Genomic DNA, 20,538 nt, shown 5'->3' with positions numbered 1-20,538 from the left:
GGTTAAAAATTTATTTCCTTCTTGGATATGGGTGGTGAGGGCAGGTCTTGCAAAAAAAGCCTTTTTTTTTTTTTTTTTTTTTTTTCTTTTCTTTTTGCTCCACTGCTCCCTTTCTCTTCACCATAGTTTCATGATGATTGAACCATTTTCAAATATTCATCTGGTTTGGTCAATCCTAAGCCAGAGCGGTCCTTGGTCAGAGGAGGTCTGGAAAACTTCAGTTGTGTGATTTTTTTTCCCCCCTCAAAAGTAAACAAATAGCTGAAAAAAAAAAGGGGAATTTCAACTGGAAAACCTGAAGATACCATAAATGAAGTATCAGTGATCAGTGGTACTTTGGTTCCTCCGACTTGGCGAAGGCTGGCATGTGGTGGTGGGAACCCTGCATCTTCAGCCACACGCAGGGCTGAGGGTATCAGTTGACAGGAGCCGGTTGGGCTCTCAGGGCGTGGGTCTGGGTTTCACGGTTGTAATAAAAAATACCTAACTGCCTCGCCTGCTATCTTAAGATACGTGCAGCTTTGCTTCGTGCTTGTCCAAACCTGTTTTGTTCTTTCTGGCAGCAAGCTCTCCTCCTACTGCAGCTCCTATTGCTGGGGAAGGGGGGTGTGGAGAGCCAGTCCCAATTACTCCGTTTTAATAAGTTTCAGATTTCCTTGCTGACGACGGTTGTGGCTCTCCGTGACAGTTCAGCATAACAAGACATGTTGGTGGGCGCCTTGTTGGGAGATTATCATGCCATTGTGAAAGCCCCGAGTGTCTAGAAGCTTTAGCCTTTGCATTGTGCCACAGTGAGCAAAGTGGCTCGGTGGCTTTTTGGGAGGACCTCAGGGTGGAAGAGAATGAAACAAGGTCCCACTGCAACAGGCTGAGCTGTGTAGTGCTACTAACTGCCCTGCAGCGCTTCTCCAGGAGCTCCCCATGGTTGTCTGCTGGAACCTGCTCCTGGTGGCTAACCACAATAGTCCTGGAGAAAAGCGAGACTCTAAGGGCAAAATACACTCTGTAAGACTTTAAAATAAGGTGGCTTCATGCTTTTTGAAAATAATGTTTATGCTGATTTTTGATGATGAAACCTCCTTGAATAGTTAACCCATGAGAATATATTATTAGAACCTGCCAACTTGTTGCTTATTCTGTAAAAATTCAGAATTATTCCAGCTTCTTGCTCCCTTCTGCTGCCGTTCACCTGTCATCTACGATTTCTGCCAAGTTGCTTGAGTGAGGGTAACAGCAGAGTGACACCCTGCCCACCTGGGATGCTGCCTGTGGATGTCTGCTGGCGGGGATGCAGGGTCCCTTGCTCCTTCCCTGTGCAGACACAGAGTCCTTTGTCACAGACCCGCTAGCAGGGTATGTGAGAGCAGTGCCCCTCAGGAGGGATTATTGCAGAATTGTTGTTTCAGAGGATTTGCAGACTCAGGCAGCCATCCCTGCAGTAAATCATACACCAGCAGGTTCCTCTGCAGCATATCGAAGCTGGGATGTATTTTTTTTTTTTGTTAATTTCTAGACTGAAGCTGAAAATCTAGTTTACAGCCAGCTCTCCAACTTCTGGGAGAAACAGGAGAGTTAGGCACCCCAAGTTCATGCAGAACATGCTGGGAAGAGTAATGTAGCTCCACCTAACCACAGAGACAGCACTGTGGACCAGGGTGTTGAGGTTTGGTGTCCCAGTCTTTGGGATAACTGGCTCACTGGAATGCAGGAAGCTTGGCTGATTCTCTTCATCTGTGCTGCACTATGGCAAAGCCAGTAAATCCTTCCAGCAGTGAGCCGCACAAAGCCGCCTTCTGTTGTGGCCTCCTTGTCCCCTTTTGGCTGTAGTGAGCTTTACTGCTGGGTCTGGGGAGATTGGCAGCGAAGCCAAGTGAGTGATCGATCCCCCTCCTAGACCCAGGCTGGTTCCACGCACAGACTCTCCCATGTCTGTGGAATGCAGCTACCGGGGTCCTGGTTCACGCACTTTGGTCAGAGGCAACCCTACTCACACTGTGTGGAGCCAGCTGAGCTTTAGCTCCAGCCTAGACTATGAAGTGTGGCTGAAGCATCTTCTGTGTGTAGAGTATGCTCTTCTCGCCAATCCATATACAGGTTTCAGGTGCCACACAAATGGCACTGGCTAATTTTGAGTGTGAATAAACCACCTGCACCTATGTTTTTGATTTGACAGTGCTTCCATGTTAGCAAAAAAATTTTGTTGATGTTTGGTGTGTTCTCGGGCAGGGGCAACTCTGCTGTTGTAGAACCCGGTGCTCACTTGGGTAGGTTGAAAGGTGGCCTTGGAGACCTGCTGAGGGCTGGTCTGTCGCTGCCCACCCTACAATTACCTTTGTGTGTCAGAACCAGGCATGTAGATAAGGAGGGGTCACCCTTTCCCACTGTTGTCTAAGGGCATCTTCGAGTTAACTTCAGTCAGAGCTGGAAAAAATCCTGAATTAATGGGTGTAGCAACAGCGGGAGTGGCCTTGTGGTGTTCTCCTCAAGTAGCTCTTTCCTGAAAGGCTGATTAATTGTTTTGAGATTATCACACATGATAAAAGTTAACTTTGAAATAGCATAGCCTTGTAAACAAGGCTACCATAGAAACTGTACTGTATGCTTAAGTTTGGGGAAAATGCCCAATATTTCAAGTCCGCCTACCTGTAATTTGCTTTGAACTTTCTCCGTTATGTGTCATCGTGTACATACTTGTTCTCATAGATAGGTGTCCTTAGGAGCTTACTGTACTCAGGGCTTGAGTATCTCCTTTTTCTACCTCCCACCCTGCTCCCCATGTAAATTGCCATTATACACCTACAATTTTGGGGGAAGGGGAACTGAATAGACAGCTACCTCATTAAAGGGCTGCTTCAGTGAAGAAGCTTTGAGCTGGGAATAAAGCATGCCCTTGGCTGACTTGGTAGCAATATGGCTGTGTCAAAGCCTCACACCGCAGGCAACCTGTAAGGAAAACAAACAGGTAGTAAACACTGGCTTAATGAAAAGCCCCTCTGGAAAAAGGAAAAAAAAAAAGCATGATGGAGGGACTGATGTTCCAGCCAGGGTGTCTGCACGGCGTTAGGATCACTTGTAACCCAGTTTCTGGGTTAGAGCAACAGTACGTAGTGGCAAAGGTGTGGGTAGGAACACGGTGTGCAGGTTGGCAGTCAAGGGAGGGATTTGGCTTGTCTTTACAAGGCAGTTAGTGATACCGTAGAAATGCTGTTTTGTGATATTATGGAAAAAAAGTATAAAGGGATTCTGGCTTTGTTGTCTGTTAAAATGAGTAGCTCACGCTTCAGTTCAGATTTACACTTTAAGGATCTCTCAGACTCAGATTTTTGTAGCATAAAAGCAAAGAAAACTAAAACTACTTTTTTTTTTTTTTTTTTTTTTTTTTAAGCAAGCAAAGACTCCTATCTGAATTTCACTAGAGTTGCATCAAAGTGATCTTGGAAAGTAGAAACTCGGAAGACAATTTCAGAGTTCTGCCAGTTCACTCCGACGTTAGCCTCTTGCCTCTTCTGAACTTCTTGCCTATTCTGCTTCTCTGGAAACCTGTCAATACAGAAAGATGTAAAATGTGTTTTTAAATGAAGGTGGGAATGTCCTACTAAAGCAAACACAGTGCCACTGTGAACAAAAAGTTGTTTGATCAAAAAAGTGATTTGAGTACAATTGAATATTGTTGCTGTGAGATGTGCAGTGTTTACACGAGGAGAAACCAAGCCAAGATTTGGAGAGACTAAAATAAAATGGAAACACTTAATTTATGAGAGTTTTATAGTTAAATGTTGTCAGGAGATCTGAAAGCTGAGATTACGTTTGTGTGCACTTCCTCTATGCATGTGCAAGTTGTCACACCTTTTAATTTGCAAATGGCTTTAGAAGTGTTCAGTGCATTGGGCATTTTTGCCTTCAGCACTGGATTTGTGAATGATGTCTGGCAGTATCATTGTACGGCTTTATGGTGAGCAAACCGTAAACCTGCAGCCTCCAGCTGTGGGCGGCTGGAGCTGAGGGACCACCTGCTACCTGGTGGGAGTGAGGGAAACCAAAGCCCAGCACTGTCTCAGTCTGCTGAAGGGCTGGACCACTTCTCCTATGAGGACAGGCTGAGAGAGCTGGGGTTCTTCAGCCTGGAGAAGAGAAGGCTCTGGGGAGACCTTCTAGCAGCCTTCCAGTACCTAAAGGGGGCCTACAGGAAAGAGGGAGAGGGACTCTTTGTCAGGAAGTGTAGCATTAATGGTTTTAAACTGGAAGAGGGGAGATTTAGATAAGATATAAGGAATAAATTCTTTACTGTGAGGGTGGTGAGGCACTGGAACAGGTTGCCCAGGGAAGTTGTGGATGCCCCATCCCTGGAGGTGTTCAAGGCCAGGCTGGATGGGGCTTTGAGCAACCTGCTCTAGTGGGAGGTGTCCCTGCCTATGGCAGGGGGGTTGGAACTCAATGATCTTTAAGGTCCCTTCCAGCCTAAACCATTCTATCATTCTATGCAGTTTGACAGCATGACCATCTGTTGGGGGGAAAAAAACCAAAAACCAAACAAGAACCTTTCTGGCTCTGTTTACTTTTTTTTTTTTCTCTCCTAGCTGCCTCTGCTGAGGGGGGCTGCGGTCCCTCTTCATGGAGTGGGGGACCAGCTGGAGCTGGGGGGCTGCAGGGACCTGTCAGCCCTCATAGCTGCTGCTGTGGCAGAACCTCCTTGGGTTCATAATAAGGTGGTGATAATTGCCGCTAACTTTCATGACAAAAGCTTCCCGCCAAACAGCTGTGCCTGGTGGCAGTTTCCCCCCAGGCAGCCCCCTGTTTGCCCTGGGCGTCCCTCTGGGGTGGTGGCATGGGCTGCAGGGACAGCCCCTCAGGATTTGGGCGCCATCTGCACCCACCGGCCTCAATGGCTGTTGCTGGGTCGGTTCATGGGAGGTGTTGGGCCGAGAGGGAGGGAGGCCGAAAGGCTTGCGGTGGCATTGTTCAGGTTTTGTTTGGCATCCCAGAGGGTCTCGCTGGGGTATCGCCTTCTCCAGCGAGCTTCCTCTGGGGCAGGGCTTGCTGTGCATGGATGGATCCTCAGAGCTCCAGCTCCCATCTAAGCGTTGCCTCTGGTGTCATTACTGAGCCTCTGGTGTCATTACTGCGGCGCGGCACACAGGCTGCTCCTATTCTAGACAGGAGGCAGTCCAGTCAGCTGCCTGTGGGGTTTTTCTTTTTCTTTTTTTTTTTTTTTTAGAAAAAAAGATCTATTGAGCTGGTGTCATTACTGAGCCTCTGGTGTCATTACTGCGGCGCGGCACACAGGCTGCTCCTATTCTAGACAGGAGGCAGTCCAGTCAGCTTCCTGTGGGGTTTTTTTTTTTTTTTTTTTTTTTTTTTTAGAAAAAAAGATCTATTGAGATGAATTGCTTTGTGCCTTAAAAAAAAAAAGCTGGTGTAATTTGTAGGCTGCTTATTGAACAGGGTTGTTCCAGTTCTTGATAGGTGGGGCATTTTATTCAAATTTGGTCTTGTTCATTCAGTTGCAGATAGTCATTGTTTATCTCATATAAATCACTGAATAAATATGAATTTGAAATTGAGAGTTTCACTTGGGGTCTAACTGATGTTGACAGTCAAGCTAATGCTTTCAGCGTCTGGCATCATCCATAGATGCCCTTTAGATTGTGTAGAAAATGAGGGATAAAGGGTGAGGTTTTTTTGTGGGATTTTTAGTGTTTTGGTCTTGCTTCTGAGAAGAGGGAACCATTGGTTTTTCACCCCTTTGTCTATGGAGCTGGTTAAGGTGATATGCAATGAAAGCAAAAGGAGCATTGTCATTACATCTGGTTACTAGGGGCTGCTAGCAGTAACAATGACTTTTTTTTGGTGGGGATGGGGTGTCCCAAGCCAGATGGAGTATTGAACCCATGAGGATTGTTGGTCTGCACCTTCCTCCATTCCTCTGGTACCTGCTGGGATCTGCTCTCCACCTCATCTCACAGTACCCTGCAGGCTAGAGGCCTCTTCCCTGGCTTGCTGGCTTCCACTTGAGACCCTGCTGTTGATCTACTGCCTGGCAGGGAGCCGAAGGTCCATCCTGTGGTATGTCTCCTGTGTCCTGCCCTTGGATTACTTCATTTGGTCCAGCGTTCTGGGAAAGCCTGGGCAGCTGCAATCCTTCCACTTCTTCATTCAAGAAAGAGAAAGGAGCACTTTTCCATGGTGAAGCAAGTGCTGGTGACGTGCCAGAAGTGCTTCACATTTCCTGCAGTGCCATGGTCACAGTATTTGTAGGTGGGCTTCTTAAAAATTGAGCTTTGGTGTCTTCAGGTGCTGTATAGATAGGTTATACAAGGTTGCTGGTGAAGAAAGTTAAATAGAAGAAGCGCTTTTTTTTTTTCTTGCAAGAATTAGCAAGGACTGCCTAGAGGCTTACTATAGCATAATCTAGGTAAAATTGATGTGTTTAATTTGAATTAAATTTCATTATTGTCTGTGTAGGCAAGCCCAATTGGAGGGTCATAAGCACTGAACCTTTAATTGGAAGCTTGTTTGTACTTGATGATGGAGCTTGTCTACGAACGGAAACAGGTCGGTGTGTGGAATAAACTGCCTTGAAATACCTCTTGGGGAATAGGTGTTAGGTGGGAAGTCTTGATCAGACAAGCTTATTGACAGTGGTCAACTCATAGGGAAACAACAAAGAGGCGTGATTTAGTGGGTTTGCTGAGCTCTGCAGCGGTGATGGCTGGGATTGTTGTCCTGGCAGCATGCTTTCCCACGCTGCAGAGCTCAGGAGCAAGAGGGATATTCTGCACTGGTGTGAAAACCCAAGAATTGTCGTAGGAAAGCTGTTCAGAGGAGGCGCTGGAAGCCATTGATGGCGGTGTCCCCGTTAGAGGTGGGAAAAGGTGCCGGGACAGGCTTCCAGTGCTAGAACCTGGGAGCAGCTCCTGACCCAGATGTCCCAGGCCCCAGCAAGTCTGAGAGGTGTTATGAAAGGGGGACTGAAAGGAAGGGTTTGGAAGAGTTTTGATTGACAGGAGGAGGAATGAAGACTGAAAAGGGCTGGAACTGAAGTAAGCAGGGAGTAAGGATTAGAGGATAGAGGATTATACACATTTTATGGGCTATGTAGGTACAGTAATGTGCAAAGTGGACATTTAGATATTTTGCATAAGAGGTCAAGATTAACATCTAACTGGGAAGGGAGCTTAGGGAGTGAGGTGATTCCCTGGGTAAATGGGGAGGAATTTTGTAAAATGCATGGTAAATAAGGTGATTTTCATTGATGTGTGTATGGCGTATTTGCTTGGAGAAAAGGGCGGTGTTTGTCACAGTAGTAAAGATACTAGTTTAGTTGGTAATATTTTTTTTTTCCTTGACATCAGTAAATGCCTTACATAAAATTATTTCATTTTCCTCCATAGCTTAGTAGATAAGAAACTTCATTGTGGTTTTATTTTTTTGTTAGTTTGAAAAGATTAAATTATACTGCATTAAAGCAAGCCTTGGGCTTGGGTACATCTTGTTGCCCCAAAGATTGTTTTGGGACAACAGAATGGATGTCTAAGGTCAGCTGTTACAGAGAAATAGTAAATTATTGGACAAAAACATTACCTGGGTCACACTCTTGTCATGATTAAGTATAGAATTTAAAAGGTAAGTAGTTAATCTGCTTTACACTTGGTCATAAATTGTTTTTGATTTATAAGAGAGTCTCCTTGTTCTATGTTTTAAGTATCTACTTAGACAGTAGATCTCTCTAGGAAAAAAGAGTAAACTACAAGATTTTTATTTTTGTTTTTAATCTCTGGGTCCTTGGGCTTGTCGTGATTTATTTTTCTCCCTGGAACGCTGCATTCCACAACTTGTAATGTGAGCCCAAGGCCTCTTTTTTCTGCTTGAATTCATGTATAAAGACATTTTGTAAAATTTATTGCATTCTTTTAACTTCTAAACACGAGGGAAACACAAATGATGATCCTCAGTTCAGACCAACAGCAGAGAATGAAAAAAAAAAAGCTATTTTTAAGTGGATGTTTCTGTGTACAGTCCTGTGTATTTTGCTTGGCTTTGCTCATCTCTCTGCTGTGGGGTCAGTGACTGTAAGCAAAAAAGATGCCTTAGAAAACGAAGGGCACTGATGTCTTCAGCGTATGAGCCAAGTCCTCTGGAGTTAATGTTGAGTCGTGTGGATTTTCATGGGCATCACCATAGCAGTTGGGATTAACCCTGTGGAAAAACTTAAACAGAGCAGCCTGTGGGGCAACCACTGGAAGTCTGATGGCTTCAGTTTTTGGGTAATGACTAGCTTTGCTTTCTTGTGTCTGTGGGCTGGCTGTACTAGTTGTTTTGCTAATATCATAGGCATTATTGAAAATGTTTGTTTGGTTGGTTGTACTTCTGTTGTTTGTAAACCTGTCTCCCAGATGACATCTGCAATAGCTCTTTGCTTTCCTCTTCCCTATCTTACTGAATTTTACGTTTAAACTGCCATATTTTACATTATCCTTGTAGCTACATGGATTTGAGCAACTTCATTTAAACTGAGTGCATGACAAGACTTTGATATTTCCATTTTCCATGTGCAAATATCAGTATTATCTTCTGTAATACCCTGCAGTTTGTAGAGCACATCTAGGGCTCATAAAAAGTTTTCTTATGTAGAAAAGGGCAGTGAAGGGAGGTTGGTTACTACATTTCTGTTACCCCTACCAAAACCCTCCCTCTTTATTTATTGCAGCACCACCAGCGGCAGGGGTGTGCTAAGCTGGGAGACTGTTCTCCAGCCCCACAGCCTGCAGTACTTGGCACTGATCAGACACCACCACGTCTGGCGTGTGTTATCAGCGGTGAAGCTGATGGCCTGTGACCTGCCCGCATGGTGGGTGATGGCCATGAGGGATGGTCTAAGCCTGAGGCCACAGGCAGGCGTCCAGAGGCAGCAGTGGTGGGGAGCCAGTGCCTGTCACCTCCCTTTGCTCTAATCCAAATCTCAGTCTTTTAATTAAAGAAAGAGACCTGAGCCTGCACCGACTGGGAAGGGTTCAAGAGGATTCAGGTCACCGTACTGAAGGGACTGTTTTAAAATGCTTACAGTATGTAAATTTTTCAGTAAATGATCTTGCATATTTTCAGAGAGCAGATTCAGTAAGGGTCTAGCTTGGTCAGGGCTTCCAAGACGCAGAGAAACCTATTTCTGCCCTTAAATAAAAACTGCATGGAAATCTTGCTTAAAATAATGAAGATTCAGTCATCAGTCAAATAGCAAATTGTTCAGCAGGAAACTTTCAGAGTACCTTCTGCCTTCCTCCCACCCAGTATTGATCATCAGCATCAGACCGAAAATCCAGCTGCTTGTGAAAAAAAACATCCTGAGAGATTCAGTTGTTTTGGCTCGGCACAGACAGGAAAGTCAAACTGTGATTCGTAGCTTTTGCAAGAAATGGGGATTGTGCAGGGCTTTTTGATGTGCTTTACCTAAGCACTTAATTCAGCATTCTCCTAAACTCACTTGACTCAGCTGTTGTGAAATCCCTTGATACTATTTCATGACCTTATTCAAGCAGGGATTTTTGTCACTTGGCATCATGTCACAAAGTGATACACTGAGAGAGAAAGCATGCGTGTGCCTGTTGTTGAGGGCTCGCTCTGATGTTCTTTCCTGGTATTAATAAATTGTATTACAAATTAAATCTTTTGTTAAAATGTAATTTCCATTAGGGATAATTTGTCAGTGAGAAAATTAATTAGAAATTGTTTTGTGATATTCCCCTTAAATGGAATACTTGAAAGACTTCTTATTTTTTCTCATGCCAGATTAATTGCACAGGATAAAAATGTCATTTTCAACATAAAGAAGTGGGGAATATTAAGGTCCTCATGATCGTCGTTTTCATGCTCTTTTAAAAGCATCAGTGAAATTAATTTAATCGCAGTCATGTGCCTAAAACTCCTGATTTGTTGGAGGATTGTTTTCTTTACTTGCTCACTGGTAGTTTTAAAAGAGTACATTCATGTAGTTATTCCAAATTGCATGGAGGACAAGAAATGCCTTTATGAACCAAATATAAATATACACTCATCTAAGAAATGTTTTCACGTTGTAGAGTACACCATTACACTGCTCATGAGGCAGTATTTATGAATAGTTATGGTACTTATGAATAGGGAAAACAATCTTTTATTTGTTAAAGCCGTCATTTTCATTATATGTCTTTGCCTTAGGATGTGGTTTAGGCTTTCCAGACAGAGTCCTCTATTAATTTATTTCTCTATTTATGCTATTCCATCATTTCTTAACATACCTCTTCATGAAACATCAATCACCAAACCCCCATTTACCTAGTGCTAATGTGCAGTCTCACCCCTAATCTCTGTGTGTGCTGCTGTACGTTTTCTAGCTTCCTACTGTGTATTAGGGAGCATCCAACTGGCAACTTGTGCAAAGAGAAGGCGCTTCCTGCAGCAGCATTTTGGGATCTGGATGGTGTTTCAGAGGGGTGACGTGGAGTCTGTCCTACCTGTGCAATGCAGTTGTGCCCATCCTGGAGATGTTGGTGTGCTGCTGAGGACTTCACTCTAACTTCTTTTTCCTTGTTCCCATGTCTAAGGTTAATGCTGTCATTGTAAGATGATGAGTTAATTTTCTCTACCTTTCCTTCTTTGTCATCTGGGTAGTACTTTGGGGAAGTATAAGTGTAGTTCTCACTCTTAGTGTCTAGGGCTTGATGTTGTGTGCTGAAGCATATCTGGAAAGTGCTGCAGGTATCACGGTGGTTGAGCAGGTGGACGTTGACACTGCTCTGGGTATGTTGCTGTCACAGCAAGGCTGATGGATTTTACCCAGTTTGGGAGAGAATAGAATTGGGCTAATAATCCTGTTGATTTCTGAACAGCCGTGAATCAGGACATGGGATCATGTCATCAAAGCTTTGAAACAGGCTGTCACAACCAGACCAATATGTTTTGTTTCCACACCTTCTGCATGTCACCCTATGTTTAATGTTCATTCAGGTATTCCTGTCCTCACTCACCTGTCTCTTCAATCTTTCCATTTTCAGCAGAGAAAGAAATCTTCCTCAGCAGCATGTGATTACTTTTTTTCAGCCCTATTTTCTTTCTTCTTCAAGACACACAAAACAGTGCTCCTCCAGCCCTTGACTGCAGGTTCTCCTTTCAGCAAGCTGTTAATATCTGTATGTCTGATAGTTCCCTCCTACATTATTTTCAAACTTCAGAGTGCCTCTTACAGCTTTTTATTGTGTTACCCAGGGAACTCCGTAGCGTTGCTCCCCTAGCTTTTCAGGTTGCTTCCTCATCTGTGTCCCTTTTTGGTGCGTTCATCACGACACTAATAAGCCATGGTAGGGACAGTTGAGTGGTTTTGAAGTGTTGTTTTCCTTTCCCGGTGAAATGCTTTTTATTGTTGTTTAGCTAGGCTCGCTGTTTTGTATTTCTTGAGCTTGTTCTTTTTGTTGTTCTTTGCATTGCTCCTTCCTATCTCAACCTCTAATTTTCACTTCCATAATAACTTTGAGAGTTCTTATTTTGCGTGCTGTCTCTTTAGGGTTTAATTTATAGTTTCGCATGTATTCAGCATGTTTGTTATCTTGGACCATTTATATCTTGAGAGGAAAGAAATTTTTGCTGAATTCTCACTTAGGCTTGTCTTAAATCTTATTCCAAGTTTCCTGCATGTTTTACTTGACCTTCCAGAAATGCTGGCAAGATCTTGAGGATGGACACTCCTGAGCTTTTCCAACAGGCTACTCTTGAAGTTCAGGAGCCAACTCGTTCGTCTTCCTTTTCTGCAGGCTGACCCTGCAGAATGGTTCTTGATTCCTATTTCCTGAGGATTTCATCTGCTGTGATATTTCATAACGTGACCTTCTAATTAGTAATGATAAAGTTCAAGGTAGCTTTTTCACATCCTTATCCCAATAAAGGCGTGAGTCAAGATGGAATAGAACAAAGCAGGTCTTTCAGGGCTTGAGCAGCAGGACTGCTAAAAGACCGTTCTAAGGAAATGTGGTGTGCACATGTGATCCTTCTGCCCCATCTGATGACTTTGATCTTGTTAGATGATTTTGACCAAGTTTTACAGTGGGTTTAGGAAATCTGAAAGATGTGTGGCTCTGGTTAAAAAATAGAAGTAAAAGAAAAGCAACTCCCCAGCATTGGGGAAGAGACTCCTTTTTGTTCTGGTCTGAGTGGCAGCCTTTGTGACCACTTGGTGTGTTTTCTAGCTGGTCGACACAGGGGCATATCTCTGAGTCAACTCACGGAGCTGTTTCCTCACCCAAACAAGGAGGCAAGGCATGGAAGAGCTGGAAGTGTGAGAGCAACCAGCCTGAAGAAGAGAAAATAGTGGGTTTGAGTGGTCAGGATGAATCTGCAAAGACCGTCTTCGATAGTCCTGCCACTTAGAAGTTGATCATCCCATCACTTTTTTCAGTGCACTTTTATTAATTCTGTATGTGCTTAGTGATATATGGAGTGCTCTGCATACCCTACCAAGCTGAATTCAGAAGCTATTGCTTCATAGTCTTTGTGATATCACTAGTATTCATAAAAGTTTGCTTAACTAGATTTGGGATGTGTACGTCTTCTGAGTGTATTTGTGACATTTTTACAGAAGATACGTAGAAGTGTTTTCTGAGTATTTAAATTCTGGATTTTTTTAGAGCTTTTACTGTCTGTTTGGAACTTGCTTCAGAAGTTCATCCCAAAAGTGCATTAATTAGAAATCGATTCACCCATTCGTTTTCAAATAGTCTCATCACACTGGACCCAGCGTGCTGCTCACACTGGGAATAATGACCTAACCCGACAGTGGTCCTGATGGGAGAATTGAATGGAAACAAATATTTAAGTGGATTTCAGATCAAACATATAAATACTTGCAGCCTGTCAGAGCGATCATTTTCATTTGCCGTTTTGCACTGTAAAACATTTCCTCCCAGAGTAATGTGAGCATAAGTGGGGTTTACTGTAAGGGGTGGGGTTTTGTTTGGTTGGTTTTGGATTTTTTGGTAATGATTATTGCTTTGTTTATTTTTGTCCTGATAAAGTCTAACAATAGTCCAGTGTGAAACGAGTTTACATTTGCCCTTAAAAAGGAAAGGACCTCTTAGTCCTCAGTGCACTGTCAGTATGTTCTAGTCTCATATGACCCCCGTGTATGTATTTGGGGCTTCAGTTATTGTCAGAGAAGCTTCAGAAGAAGGTATGGCTGGCAGACTATTGTATTTCACAAGTCTGCACACTGATAAACTGTATAGGGAATATGACTGGGTACGAAAGCTCCTTTCTCAGATAGAAGGTTTTGAATATGTGCTCTGATGGTTACGTTTTCTTTGTTTCCCTCTTCCAGGTATTCACTTACAAACAGAGCACGATCACGCACCAAAAAGTAACACCTATGCATCAAACAAGCACAGAGAGCGTGGAAGACATGGCAGCACTCGTAGATCTCCATGAAGGCTCCATTATGCACAACTTATTCCAACGCTATCAGCAAGATAAAATCTATGTAAGTTTCTTCTAAAATTAAGAAAAATATCCAGAGGGAATGTTTTTGAATGCGTAAGTGCTGTGTGTGTTTTGCTGTTTTGTGATATCTCCCTTTCTAACGTTCTCCAGTTCTTTGTGTATTCACACAAAGCTGAAGCTCATGCCTCGTCTTGTGACTTCTCACCCACAACAATGGAAGGAGAAGGCAGCTCAGGAGTGGCCAGGAAGTCCCTTGGAAACGTGAAAAAACTGGCATGCTCCATATGCTTTTACAGTTCCAGTGGCACGGTTGTGTAAAGGACTCTCATTTTTCTCTTCTTCTTTAGACTCTCTGCCCCAATGACATGGGCTCTGTGTGTCACCAGAGAGGATGTGGTGGGATTTAATCTGTGGCTGTCATCTGAGATCTCATCAGGCCAAGATCCAATTCTGATCTGCATCCCCTTTTCTGTTGTAGTAGGAAGGGGGATGGTATTACGATCGTCAAGCTGAGGACCTGTGCCTTTAAATGCAGATAGCTGGGGTTTAGGGTGTATGAGAACAGGCAGCTGCTTAGCAGTTTTAAAAACTATGAATTAGTTTACACAGAATTCTTTTTCTCAGCTCTGCAATGAAGGTTTTTTGATTAGATTTACCAGCTTTTTAAATACTTTCATTAATCTTGAACTGAATAGATATTAATCTTTGCTACATCTGGAACTACACTAAATGTGAGAAAGTTATATGGAGTATTAGTGGCTGTTACAGATTATGAAATCTTACTTTTCGGTGGTTCAGTTGTTGTTGGTTTTTAAAAAATTAATAATTACAGAACACAAATAAATTTTGTTTATATCACCTATCCACATACATGCTTTATTCTAAACATCATCTATTAGGTTTGGCTTCTTTATTTTAAAACATGGGCATATCTTAACATAAAAATAAACCTTCCCTGTATTTAGAGATTTCTTTATGATAAAAAGCAAAAAGGGACACAAGGAAATTATGTGCCTTGTATATTACCTTTAAAGGGGCTAGTACGGAGAATCCTAAACATTGAGGTAGTTCTCTTTACAAAAGTCTTTATGTATATTTTTTCTCAAAACAAATGAGCCTTTCAGAAAAATTGGTAAACAAAAAATGAATGACGTATATAAACAATTTTGCATATGCAGGGGGGAAAAAAACTACTTGGTTAGAGCTGAGTTTTCCACCAGTGTTATTAGCTTAGAATACAATACTCAGTGTGAGTCAAAGTAAAAAAAAAACACATTTGTTTTCTGAGCAATTACATGTCCTTGGATGTCAGCCTTTCTCGTTTTTAAAACGCACGTGTGTAAAAGGCGGTGATTTTTTTTGAAGAGGCAAATAATAGCCTTGTTCTGAAGAGACGTGTCCTGGCTTATTTCTTAGCTTGTCAAGGCAAGTTTAGGGTATTCTGCTACTGGGTGTGGTGTACGTTTCTAGACAAACAGGTTTGTGTGCTGTTAATAATGACAGATCTTCGGGCGCTGCTTGAATACTCATCGTCCTTTCAGTTTTGCTAATTTTACTGCTTACTCTTTTTGGGTCCAGCTCACCCAAAAAATGATTGGAAAAGGTGTTTGGAAAAAAGATGTGTTTTGAAATGTGTATGAAAGCCTGTTTGTTGTCCAATATATGTAACCAGGACCTGGTATAAAAAGCATCTTCTTTTCTCCTTCCTCATTTCTACCCCACCACTGTTGTGCCAGGTAGTTTTTTAACAGGATAGGACTCCAGGAACAGAAACCTAAGAAAAGCTGATTAAATTGCTAGAACAATTTTATGAAAACTTGATAGAGATATGAGTGTGTGTTGTAGGAGGAGATGCTGTCATTGCAAATGAACCATGTCTTTTCAAGACAAAACCTCTTAACTTTGTTAAGAGTTCAACAATATTCTAATGTTTGATGTTAAGAATAATGGACTGAAAGCTGAATTAATTTAGCTTTGTTGAAGGCATGCTTGCAGCTGAAAAAACTAGATCCCTGGTCATTCTACTTTGGGACCAGACTAGTTCTTTTACAGGACAGTAGAAACCATTGGAGTTCATACCAGGAGCAATCAGAACTTTCCAAATTGTACATGTGCCTTCTCCCTTCCCTCCAAAAACTCCTCTATGTTGACCAGGAATTGTTCCATCAGTGTGCTGGACATACTGTCTCTTGTATCCACCTTGGCTGGATCCGTCCCATGTGCGTTAGGGATAAGTCGGCAAGGCATGTGCCCCTCTCCACTCTGAGCCTGAGGGGCTGGTCATCCCATTGAAAAACTTCTTGCCATCCTCAAATATAAACCACCGGATAGTTGCCATGTCCTGGCTTTTAGCTTACAGGTCGCTTCAGCTCTGTGCATTTCCTTGTCCACATCCTGAGTGAGGGAAAAGATAGGGAAAGGTTTATGCTGGCATTTTTTGAGTTACATGCTTATAGTATTAGAGCATATTATTGTGGTTCTTGAGTGTGGCAGCTTTTTGTTAGTCTTCTCAGTAGCAATGAGACCTGGAAGCTCCTTTGTACCCTTAATGAAGAATGTCTTTAATTAGGTTGTAAGTTTTGAGGCTTCTTCAAACGCACAAAAAAATTATATGAGGTGCAATATACTAAATTGTAGTGTAAAGTATATATAATTTCAAAAATACAGAAGAAACAATTAAAAGGAAAATTAAACAGTTGCTTTCTCAGGAAGACAATTATTTATGCAAATCTTCCACTGGTAACTTGCATGTTTGTTTGTATTTGAGGAGCTGTTTCTTCAGCAATGAGCATTTAAGTAAATATCTTCAGATGTTTGACTTCAGTTTAATCCTCCTTTACTTAATAACATCTTTGTCTCACATAATCATACCCATGTTCCTAAACTCTTCACTACTTCCTAATTAATACTATGCTAGTTTGCTATGGATGCCAAGTTTTGTCAAACCTGTCAGTGATTTTCTTTGCTGGTGCCAGCAACTGCAGCAATAAAGGGTCAGCAGAGGATTGTCTATATTTCTTGCTGTTTCTTGAGGAGGGAGGAATATTGATTTAGCATACAGACTGTGTTCGTAGCGTGAATGATGCTTGGCTCTCTACTTACTGAGTTGAGGCTCTAAGCTGGATCTGTGCTGTTAGCAAGAAGGTGAATGACAAAAGTTGTTCATATCTGTGTGCAACCTTTTTTTTGTACCAGTGTCAAGTCTCTTGACATCTGCTTGTGATACTTTTTGTCTGAATTGCCATGCGTGCTTTCCCTTTTTAGCCTGGGAGAAGCATGGCCTGTATAAGCCCTTTCCTCATTACTTAAAGCAGGCACCTGCCTGGTATTTTTCAGGTTTCTTGATCAATACGTCTTTTAGCTAAAAGTTTGCTTCTGGGCTATCACTGCTGCTGTTGTCCAGGAAAGGAGCAGAGTTAGGATGGCAGGGATCACACGGTGCAGGGGGTTTCATTGCTACTTCCTCCTCATCTTACTCCATCAGCAACAACTTGATACGGGAGGTCCAGTTTCTGGACATGGGCATACGAGGTATAATGCTCATCTTTGAGTGCTCGGATTAGCTCGAGTGCTAGGCTGGTATGTGGCAAAATATGAACAGATAAACGCTAGTGTTAAAAGCAGAAAATGGCCACGTTTGAAAATGGAGCCTTTTGTGAAGGCGAATGAGGGATTTTGTTGCCTTTGAAGCAAGGCCAGCACGGGGCACACGATGTGGGGAGGGGAAGCGCTGCGGCGGCCGCTCTTGTTGCTGTTCAAAGGCCAATTGTTCCCAAAGCTGTTGATTCTGGTTTACTTTTAGTTAAGTACACATTGCAGGGTAGGCTGCCTTAGCCTTGGAGAGGAGGCAGTAAACCGCACCGCGTGGATTGTGCTGCGAGACACACAAATGAGGGTGTTGGGGCTGGCACTGGGATGAGCTGCGGTTGTCTTGTCTCTGTGGCCCGTGGTTAGTTACTGATGCAGGCAAGTGAATTTCAGAAGAGCAGAGCAGAGAATTACAGAGCAGCTTTTGCTGAGGTGAGAGGCGGGCTGGAAATAACTTCAGTATACATTGTGCAGGTCAGTACGGAGGTTTCCAGCCTCAGATCCACCCTTGTTTGCTTGACTTCAAGCAATAAACAAGTTTCAAAGCACATGGGATTAGTTTTTTCCTTTTGAATTAAGCTCTGAAGTGCCAGGCAGGCACGTTCCCCTTTAAAGTGGTGATGATTTGACACGTGCCCGTCTTGTTTAGGTGGAGAACATGCACCCATGCCCAGAGAGGAGTCCTGCGTGGGGTGGGGTGCGGCAGTCCCTTGGCCACCATTCCCTGATGGGGAAAGTGGCCACCAGGTTGTCCAGCAGTTGGGTGTGGTGGCCAGGAAGGGTGAGACAGAACATAACCTATTTTTGCTCACTTTCAAATTAAGGCTGCAGCTTGCCCGCTGGTAATTATAACCATATGTTAGGTTTGTGTGCATACGTATAATGACTTCTGTACCAGCCACGTAGACATGTAGTGCTGTACCAGCCACATCCACATCAGAGGGAGGATGATGGCAATTAGGAGCTCAGTTTTCATGGCTGGCTTCCTTTCTGCCTTCAGCTGAAGCAACAAGCATGGAATAACTTGGATGAGAAAGCAACATTTCTCCAATTTTTGAAAAAGGTGTTTAACTGGAAAAGCTGTGCCTTCCCTGACAGCGTTGCTCGCAGAGCTCTTAGACACTTCATTACACTGAATGCTCAGTTATTTGTTCTTAAAAGATATATTCAGTTATTTATGCATCAATTTTTAAATCTATTTGTTTACTTTAGCAGCATGTTCAGTTGTAGTTTGTTAAACTTGCAGTAATTAGATAAATTATCTCCCTCGCAGTCATGACGGTTCCCTGAGGCCACTAGTTGATGTCTGTGCAGTATTAATCGATGATCACTGTCGGGGCTTTTTCAAATGTTGATTGCAGACACAGACACTTTACTATCTAGGTCAGTTGCTCCTGGTGACTTGTTTGTCTAGGTTTTTGCATTTTGTTTTTTTTATGAGTTAAGACTCATTTCAGATCTGGTGCAGTTGCTCTGTGGCATGTTATGATGGTCAGCAGGAAGTGGATGTTGCTGCATATTATAGAGAGAAAATAGCAGGGCACACTAAAGTCATGGTTAACTAACACGTACAGACAGACATAATTCATACACTTGGAAAGCACTCCTGATCAGATGTCCTCTAGCACGGACACAAGTTGTAGGTGGAGGCAGAGAGACAAAGGATTAGTAGAACACAATAGTCCCAAAGTGTTTACTTACAAAGACAAAAACTGTCATGATTGTTTTCTTAAGAGAAAAAAACAGTTTTCGCTGCGGAAACTGAACCTAAAAAGAAGGTCTACCAAGGACCCGTACACCATCCTTGGACAGCTCAACAGGCTTGCTCTTTGTCTTGTCATGCTCCATGGTATAAATTAGTGTTGGCCATGGACTTTAAGAAAACAAACAATGGTACACATAAATTCTGTTGTTAACTAGTACCATGAAATATATATAAATATTATACATGTACACTTAGACCAAGTCCTTAGTTTAATACACTAGCTCCTGGAACTACATTTATCCTGGTCTTGTTTAGAACTATACTTAATCCTGGTCTTGTCTGCAACCCAGCTGTGGTTGCACAGTTCCTCTCCACAGGCATCCAATGCTCTAGAGCAGTCCCAAGTAACCGGTTTGTAGGATCTGCTCCATGGTCAGTGAGGAAACTGCTGTTTATTTAATTGCTCTGCTTTTACAGTAAAGAAATTTTAAAAATCTGCTGATGAATCACAGTGTTTTTCATGCCTTCCTGTGCTACTGGGGAAATGGGGAAAATTCTCTCTGCCAGCTCCTTCAGTGGAGATGCAGAGACCAGAGAATGTCGTTGCTAAGAATGCATGACAAGTGTCTATACATAGCTACTTACCTCCATAATTAGCATGTTATGCTTACACACATCAGATAATGTTTTCAAAATGTAGTTCAAAGTGAGTTCCTGTCTCCAAGCGTTAATTACAGCTTCCATTTCACATCTGTTACTAGAGAGCAGCAGACAAAGATCTATATAAACACAGCAGGCTCTTAATTGGAAATCTAGTGGAATTTATTTCTGGTGATTGCTGTTTCTAAAGGATGGTCAGTTATATAGATCAACAATTGTCTCCCAAAGGCCAATTATCATTGTTTTTTGTTTGTTTTTCTTTTTTTAATACACGTTAGAGGAAGAACAGAGCTGTAATGAACAAGTAAACAAATGTAATCAGTTGGTTAACCAACTTTGCCTCTGAATTCCTCCATACTGCAGAACTTGTGGGACTGCTGATAATAGTAACAACAATACAGAACGTTTGCCTGAACTTTGTCCCCACAGCTGAAAATATTGGGGATTTTAAAGGTGCACGCTTTCAGATCTTGGCAGGTATTTCGGCCTGAGGGGGTGTGATCAACATGATACCATTAAAAAGGGAGCTGCCCAGAAAGGTCTGGGTAATTGAGTAGACTGTCATGTACACAACTGCAACACAAACACTTTGCAAAGTATGCAACGGCTACACGAACACATACATTTATATTACATTTGCAGCACAATAGGGACTTGTTGGTAACCTGCTGTGTGTATATGCTGCAGTAGGAGTCTTACCCTCTGTCATCAGTGGGATATTTCAGTGGAACAGCTGGGGAGGCAGAGGAGGTCAAAGTTTTAGTAAAACATCAAAAAAACTTGCTCTTTCTGTCTGCTCTGTGTCAGTATTTTTCTTCTCATTTGGTTGGTTGATAGGACAATAAATAATACATGCAGGGTCAGTTCCTGTTGACTTCCATGAGTTTTGAATGATACTTAATCCCTACTTAATGATACCTTCATATTGATAACTGCGAAGTAGGAATCTATTATCTTGTGCAGGTTTTGTCATTGGTGATGGTATATATTGCTGCTGATGTCTTCTCACATTTGAAGGCTTGTTTCCATGTTGTTTTCTCCCCACCTTTATTGAACGTCACTGCTAACTCCATAAGCTAAGAGCAGAAAGTAGACTAACGTGCAGAATCAAAAGGACAATTTTTCAG

The 20,538-nt window shown here is 42.6% G+C and overlaps 1 protein-coding gene across 1 annotated transcript in view; it reads left to right on the top strand.

The window, feature by feature from the left end:
* The window catches only part of MYO10 (myosin X), a 163,893-nt gene that overhangs the window by 56,053 nt on the left and 87,302 nt on the right, over window positions 1-20,538 (top strand). The window contains exon 3 of the mRNA XM_014941048.1: window positions 13,340-13,498. Coding sequence (XP_014796534.1) covers window positions 13,340-13,498 — 159 coding nt within the window. The remainder of the gene's footprint in view (window positions 1-13,339; window positions 13,499-20,538) is intronic.

This window comes from Calidris pugnax, unplaced genomic scaffold, assembly GCF_001431845.1.
Source record: "Calidris pugnax isolate Ruff unplaced genomic scaffold, ASM143184v1 scaffold8, whole genome shotgun sequence".
In the NCBI taxonomy this organism is placed as follows: Eukaryota; Metazoa; Chordata; class Aves; order Charadriiformes; family Scolopacidae; genus Calidris; species Calidris pugnax.
This window is presented reverse-complemented; position numbering and strand designations above follow the sequence as displayed.